Source organism: Ciona intestinalis, chromosome 14 (assembly GCF_000224145.3).
Source record: "Ciona intestinalis chromosome 14, KH, whole genome shotgun sequence".
Lineage (NCBI taxonomy): Eukaryota > Metazoa > Chordata > Ascidiacea > Phlebobranchia > Cionidae > Ciona > Ciona intestinalis.
Genome location: NC_020179.2, coordinates 1,565,140 through 1,572,706, shown reverse-complemented (window position 1 = coordinate 1,572,706; position 7,567 = coordinate 1,565,140). Strand labels below are relative to the sequence as shown.

The following is a 7,567-nucleotide window of genomic DNA, read 5'->3' as shown; positions in this document are numbered from 1 at the left end:
ATATTCAAATGGGACGAGAAAATAAAATCTAAATGATTGTGTTTCTCGTCACATTTGGTAGTAAACAAAGAACATTCAAAGAAATATAAAACCGTATACTCACGGTTTTAAAAATCTTTAAATGTTCTTTGTTTACTACAAAATCAGGATAAGAGAAAACAAAATGCAAAAGGTGTCCCATCTTCCCCCACCCTACTATATATCAAAAATTAAAATGTATATATAGTAGGCTGGGAGAAGACGGCACACCTGTAGCACGTAATATTCGAATATCCTGATCGTGTTTCAACCAATTTACAATTGTCCATCTAAGTCGTGAGTATACGGTTTTATATTTCTTTGAATGTTCTTTGTTTACTACCAAATGTGACGAGAAACACAATCATTTAGATTTTATTTTCTCGTCCCATTTGAATATTCTTAAGAAATAAAGAATATTCAAGGAAATAAGAAATCGTATCCTCGTCATGACTCTAATACCCTTTTTGCATGGTAAAAAGTTAATGCGAATAGCTATCCGCATTAACTCGTCATATGATAACTCGCTAACGGCGTTATTCTGCATTGTCATTTTGTTTATGCGCGTATCAACATTCAGTAAGCTTATTTTAGTGCAATATTGTTAAATCTAATTTATAAAATAAGTTTTAACACCTCATGGTGCTATTACCAACTAAATCCTGTAAAAATAATACCCGAAAAAGAGTAGGCTCTTAAAAGTGAAACTGTACTTCCATCATACTTTTCTTTACTCGCATTATGCGAGTAACAACCAATTCTTTTACAGCAACTAACACGCTTATGAAACAATTAACAACGGTCCATGGAAGTCGTGAGGATACAGTTTTATAATTCTTTAAATGTTCTTTGTTTACTACCAAATGGGATGAGAAAATAGAAGGAAAAGGTGTCCCATCTTCCCCTACCCTACTATATATAACACGACATAATATTGTACGCTTTTAATATTATATTTAAATACCGTTAGTTTTAGTGTTAGGGGTGCAGTAATAAAGGTTAACGGTCGACAACTCTGTTTATTAGACGAACAAACGAGCGGCATCAGGCTAGGGACAAACGTGAGGACAGCAAGACTGTAAGAAATCTCTTACTGCCGTCCTAACACAGAAAATAGGAGGGCTTTTATAACATGAAACGTGCGTGGACAAAAACACGGAAGAGATAATTGACACCAAAGAACGACACGGTGTCATATATCATTTCCTGGTATTGATAGGAAACGCGCAAAATGTGTCGCTCTATCATAAACACAGTATGCCAGATGTAATAGTTACGTAACACGGCTGTTTCATATTCGATCTTTATGCAATAAGTTAATTTAGATAAACTACAGCATATGGTACTGTGGGGGAAGTGGGACACTTTTAGCACGTATATTTAAATATTCTGATCGTGTTTTAAACAATTAACAACGGTTCAAGGGAGTCGAGAGGATAAGATTTTATAATATTTTGCAAGTTCTCTGTTCACTACCAAAGGGGACGAGAAAATAGAATGAAAACGTGTCCCATCTTTCTCCACCCTACTATATATTTGTGCTCGAAACACACTCAATCGCTACAATTGCTACTTCTATTTTTTCGTCTATTATCAGCTATGTATCTATAAAAGAAGTATTAAAAATCCTACTGAATACATTTATAAAATAAATTTGGCATTGTTTGTTGTATCATGTATATTTTTAAGTATAATATTTGGTGATGTTCCCCAAACATATAAAAATAAATTTGTCTCGTGCACCGAAGTTCTCAACAATGGGAAAGTACCAGGTTAAATCGTTTTTAACTAGTTGCTGATTCTGCATTTTTAGACTTTTTACTTTGTTGTTTTTTTAAGTTGATCTTCGTTGTTTACGTTAGTTTTTTATATATCTGTAAATTAAAATGCGGCACTTGTGAATGTTCCTACGTTAGGTTGCGTAATGGGCTGGGGAAAGTGTTAGAGGTTGATGGTGAGGTAGGTTACGGGTTAGTGGTTAGGCCGTTAGGGATCATAGATTAGTGGTTATGTAAATAGTTGTTGCTAGTAACGTTCAGCTGTCACATAGTGTGGGGCCGGATTTTTCACTAGCATCGAAAATACAATTTGCAAAGTTAAGTCTTCGACTGCATTACTGTAAATAACAAAAATAAAACTTTCAGGTTTTTGTACAATGTTCTCTCTTAAGGAATGTGATGCCATTGGTTTTGATATGGACCATACCTTATGTAGGTATGTGTTGTCCACCCAGATCGAGCTGGGCCATCAAGCTCTGGCCCAATATCTTGTTAAAGAGAAAAAATACCCAAAACGCCTAGCAGATCCAGTTTTAGACGACCCTAATCTGGTTTATTGTGGTGGCTTGCTGTTTGATGGGCAGCATAAGGCTTTGGTTAAAATGGATGAAAATGGAAAAGTGGAGAAGGCGGCGTTTGGTACAGAAATGATAAGTGATAGTGAAATTTCGAAGCTGTATTCAAGCGATATGTACTGCAGTCATTACTCCAAGGTATTGTCAGGCACTCTGAGTGAAAAAGGTGTTTATCATCTCCATGATAATAACTTTGATATGACTTTAACTGTTTTGCTTTCTCGAATGATGGAAATTGCTGAGAAGCAAAATAATGAAACCAAATTGAATGTTTTTGCTGATTTTTATGAAGGGATTTCACATGCGTGGGACGCTGCATCATTTTCTGGAGGAAACAGCATGTTTTTTGAAGAGTTAAAATCCAATCCTGGAAAATACCTTCACAAATGCCCTGATGTAGTTAAGACTTGGCTGAAGGCTTTAAAGGCAGAAGGAAAGGTTTTATTCCTGCTAACGTCTTCGCATTGCGATTTTGCAAAGCATGTAATGGATTACTGCTTTGAAGATGACTGGCGGAGCTATTTTGATGTGGTTATTTCAAAGGCAAAAAAGCCAAGATTTTTTAACGAGCAATTCCCCTTTAAAGTGGTCGACCCAGATCATGTATGTGAGCTAGCTACAGAAGCTTTAGAATTAGAGCTAAACGGTTGGTACTCTGAAGGCAGCAGTCATGTCCTGCATGAGCATTTAAAGAAGTGGTCTGGAAAGGAATCTGCGAAAGTGGTTTACTTTGGTGACAGTGTTAAGAGTGATATTGTTCCTGCTAAACAGAAGTGTGATTGGGAGGCAGTGTATATTATGGATGCTTTACGTGCAGAAAAAGGGGCTTTAAACCCACTGAGTGGCCATGAAAAAAGCCTCCTTTTCAGTGAAGGTTTTGGCCCTTTGTTAAAGTCCACCAATGGTACTGGTACTTGTAACTCATTTTTCTGTAAGCTTATTGAAAAGTATGCTACTATTGCAATGCCTTCTGTGGAATATATGGCCAGTCTCCCCATTGACTTCCAGTACAGTAGATTAGGTAATGGAAATGGCTACTATCCTGGCAAACCAAATAACATGTGATTGCTATAGTACTAATTAATGTAATCCTACCTGTACCGCTTTAAATTTAAGTTCAATTTATTATATTAATATGGAGTTGTTTTTATTTGACATACATTACTTGTGTGATCAGTGCAATTGCGATTATTATTAGTCCGTCCAAAGTCCATGTATGCTTTTTTTGTGTATAATACCAGACGTTTGTTAATATTTAAAAAAATATACATGCTCTAATTAAACCATAGGTCAGTGCTATGTAGCTTAAAACAGAACTACAGATTACAAGAGAGCTGAGCTGTAATAAACGAGCACATACTGTGCTATTTTACCCCACTTTGTAGTTTTTTAGAATTTTATTGTCAAACTTTAAAAGGCCTGTAGGTAATTCAACAATTTTGCCGCAGGAATAATTGAAACACTGATATTATACTAGGGTGGGGGAAGATGGGACGCTTCATTCTATTTTCTTGTCGCATTTAGTAGTAAACGAAAAAAAATCAAAGAATAATGAAACCGTATCCTCACGACTCCCATAGACCGTTGTTATTTGTTTAAAACACGATCAGGATATTAAAATATTATGTGCTATAGGTGTCCCATCTTCCCCCACCCTACTATAATATCAGTGTTTCAATTATTCCTATTAAGTAACAAGAAAATGTTTAAAAAATATATTCGAATTCCTCGTGCACTTTAATGTATTAGAAGCGGCTTGTGCGATAAACAGCAATACTCGATTTGTTGTAGACTTCTGTAAAAAGCCTAAAACACTCGAGCTGAGTTTTGGTTACCTGTCTGGTAATCTTATCTTAAAAACGACTGTTTTTGGATTTTGTTACTCTTGGCTTGTAAATTCTTAAAAGAGGATTTGTTATGCATCTCAGTGTACACCTTAATTATTTATTTGTTGTATATAATTATTTGTCCGGCGCTGTGGCATATATGGCGCGCTGACTCTAACCCAGAGACAATAACTTCAAAGCTCGTCGCTGCCACCATTGTGGGCGTAAGTGTCCTTCGGCAACTGCTCCAGCCGAGTGGTTCTTAATGGGTTGTTTTAAATGTTACCCAAACTTTGAAAAAAATCCTTAAAAAGTAGGGCCGATCACCCACAAAGTAACGTACATGATAACTTGTAAGCTGGCACGAGTTGTATAAAACAGAACACTTGTGTTATAACGACTGTGGTTTTCCGGCCACGCGAGGATAAAGTAAGTTATATTCGTACGTACATAGCACTAAGTGCGAACAAGCCCTCATATATTGAGATTTTCATCTTTGCATGAAAGCGTAAGTAAACTCGTATTTCTATTGTAAATATAATTTACCCTTTGACTGTGTTATATATGAATTTCTTGTTTTATTTTGATTCTGAGTGATATATATTGATCGCGGTTGTAGGCTACGTTCAAAACTATATGGTTCTTTGTAGTCTTACATGCTTTTCTCATCTCATAACAGGCATTTTTTTCTTTCTGGGCAACATTTGCTAGTTATGTATAGCATTGAACCACTTACCAGTTGGTATTAGTGTGACCGGTAAATTATAGTAGGCTACGCTTCCTCTGTCTCAAAATTACGGATGAGGTTATTCTACCATTAAAACGAGTTTGCAGTCAAACTTAAAAGGGTGCTGTTGGGAGTGGGTTTACGGTTCATATGATACGTGAAACTTTTGTTAAAGTCCTATTGTTCCTTACTGCAAGGTTTGCAGTCGCGAGTCGAGCTATAATTTTAACCTGGGAAATGCTACCAGTTCTACGTCCCTGTAAACTGTAGGCTATACGCCAATACTTGATCGTTCAAACGGAATTTATTCGAGATAAATTGTACAATTCCGCGTACCAATGTGTACCGGTGTAAATTTCACGCCTGTAGGCGATAACGGTTCGAACCTAAGCCAACATGTTGACATATAAGGCAGGTGAACTTATAAGGAAAGTTGCATAGCGTGAGTTGGTACCATACAAGGTCTATATATGGCAACCTTTGTTGAGAGCCGATCTTCTAGTACCATATTAGTCGAGTGAGAATGCGACTTTGCAGTATAAATGAGACGAATCAGTTCAGGAATATCATAATCTATAGGTCTTACCTTGAACGATGGCTTACAAATTTGTATTTCTGTTTCTCATTGCTTCGGTATTTGTGGTAAGAGCTGAATATCTGGTTTGCAAATCTATCAATGAAGTTTTCCATTCAAGAGATATCAATGCACCGCACAACTCAACAGGAATACGAGGACCTCCTGGTCGACCTGGAAAAAGGGGAGCTCCTGGCACAATTGGGAATCCTGGTTCAGTAGGTCCACAGGCAGTAGTCGACTGGGACAGAATTGAAACAAAAATTCGTCAATTGGTCGAAAACTATAGTGAGTATAAAAAGCTAGTTGTTGCGTTTATGAATTATCGTAAAAAAAAATAGTTGTTGCGTTTATGAATTATCGTACTGGGTTTGCATAAAGTATAAGAATCAAAATAACTTCGAGGCTTTTTAACTTTTAACTATTTATACAGCTAGATGCTCAGGATTGATTTACCACGGTCGATGTATAAAGCTGATCTACACAGCTGGCTACCCCACAACAAAACAAGAATCGGAAAATATTTGCCGTTTCTACGACGGGCAACTGATTGACATCGAAAGTAAAGAAAAGTACGACCTTGTCTACAATTACGTGAAAAATGCCTGGAATTCAAGGGTGGACACGGACCTTGATTACGTGGATGTGTGGCTGGCTTCCACATACGAGGTTGTTACTTTGTTTATATGGACCTTGATTACGTGGATGTGTGGCTGGCTTCCACATACGAGGTTGTTACTTTGTTTATGGTGATGAACAATATATTGCTGTTATGATGCATTATAGCCTTAGTCTATCAAATATTAGTAAACATTGGATTATTCGAAGTTTTCCATACAGAACAACATGGTGAGAATGCGCAACGGGAGCAGTGGTTATGTGGAGTGGTATCCTGGATACCCTACCTCCCATGCTGGCCACAACGTGTTGGCTTTACTCGTTGCTATTAAACCAACAAGGACACAAATTGGAATATTCAACGTTCCCCCAAGTTTTAGCAGACCAGTTCCATTATGTGAATTTCCGCTATAGGTGGGAAATAGCTGCAAATCCTGCTGAAACGTTACTGCAATATATGATGTTAACAATTGGCTGTACCGAAAATACTTTAATAAAACTAACCACCATCTAACGAACCTGTAAATCTGCGGATAATCAAGTTATAAGGATACAGCTCTATAGACCATATCGTGTGTAATAGTTGACCTTTAGGAAAGATAGGCCACGGCCTACTAGAGATATCTCTAGTAGGCCGTGGATAGGCAAGGTAAATGCAGGCAGAGCTAGTTGAGTTAAAACTTTACATTGATGGGGAAAACAAGTCATTAATTGGAAAGAGATTTTCTTCCTTTTTTACTTACAAGTATAGCTGTATTTCTTATGAATCATTTTAAGACGCTATATAGTTTAGTTATTGCAGAGCAATTCCAAGTGTGTACGATGTTGTATAGAATTTGTGTGGTACCTGCGTACGCTTATATGCAACTTTCCTTGTAAGTTTACCTGCCTTATAAATTGTGTTGGTTTATGTGTGAACAGTTATCGCCTACAGGCGTGAAGATTTAGTCTACTAGAAACTGCATATTTAAAACAAACAAGCACCGCTTTAATAAGCAGGATTTTTTTTCTCGATTACTGTTTATATCATAACACATCCAATATATCAGTTTCTATAAATTCAATAAATAAACTTCAGTGTTTATTTTGCTCATGTAGTAAGGTGGGGTAATTTGGGACACGGGGTGAGTTGGGACATTAAAAAAACCCTCGTGTACAGGTCCCCATTTGATGATAGACGAAAAAACAGTATTATTCGACAATATTCTTACGGTTCAACAATGCGCGGCAAAGATGATTACTGTCGCTTGTTTTCGAATTGGTAAAATTACACCTGATGTGCAAATCGTTAAAAATCGTTGAATAATTCCTGGTGTGTTTTAAGGTATCCCCGTTGATAATTAAAGGTAGGATAGTACAAATTCATGGTATCACCTAAAATCGTCATNNATATTTTTTATCTTTAAAAACACCCAGGTAATAAATGTGCTTAAATANNTACATTCTNNTAC

The 7,567-nt window shown here is 36.7% G+C and overlaps 2 protein-coding genes across 3 annotated transcripts; both read left to right on the top strand.

The window, feature by feature from the left end:
- The first annotated feature begins 2,166 nt into the window (after window positions 1–2,166).
- On the top strand, window positions 2,167–3,745 carry LOC100184700 (5'-nucleotidase domain-containing protein 1-like). The gene has a single exon (XM_002127599.5). The coding sequence runs from the start codon at window positions 2,174–2,176 to the stop codon at window positions 3,434–3,436; it is 1,263 nt and encodes a 420-aa protein (XP_002127635.1). The 5' UTR covers window positions 2,167–2,173; the 3' UTR covers window positions 3,437–3,745.
- A 217-nt stretch (window positions 3,746–3,962) lies between these two features.
- LOC100187096 (collectin-43-like) lies at window positions 3,963–6,624 on the top strand. Of its 2 annotated transcripts, none has more exons than XM_026837560.1 (3): window positions 3,963–5,786; window positions 5,932–6,167; window positions 6,327–6,624. In XM_026837560.1, the coding sequence occupies exons 1-3, from the start codon at window positions 5,519–5,521 to the stop codon at window positions 6,528–6,530; spliced, it is 708 nt and encodes a 235-aa protein (XP_026693361.1). In that variant the 5' UTR covers window positions 3,963–5,518; the 3' UTR covers window positions 6,531–6,624. The 2 variants fall into 2 exon arrangements, with proteins under 2 accessions (XP_026693361.1, XP_009860735.1); XM_009862433.3 differs by having other exon boundaries at window positions 3,966–5,786; window positions 6,339–6,618.
- The last annotated feature ends 943 nt before the right edge of the window (window positions 6,625–7,567 follow it).

Coding starts and splice junctions, on each gene's coding strand:
- LOC100184700 (XM_002127599.5), top strand. CDS start 2,174: ATGTTCTCTCTTAAGGAATGTGATGCCATTGGTTTTGATATGGACCAT.
- LOC100187096 (XM_026837560.1), top strand. CDS start 5,519: ATGGCTTACAAATTTGTATTTCTGTTTCTCATTGCTTCGGTATTTGTG. Junction 5,787..5,931: donor TCAATTGGTCGAAAACTATA/GTGAGTATAAAA, acceptor CTATTTATACAG/CTAGATGCTCAGGATTGATT. Junction 6,168..6,326: donor GGCTGGCTTCCACATACGAG/GTTGTTACTTTG, acceptor GATTATTCGAAG/TTTTCCATACAGAACAACAT.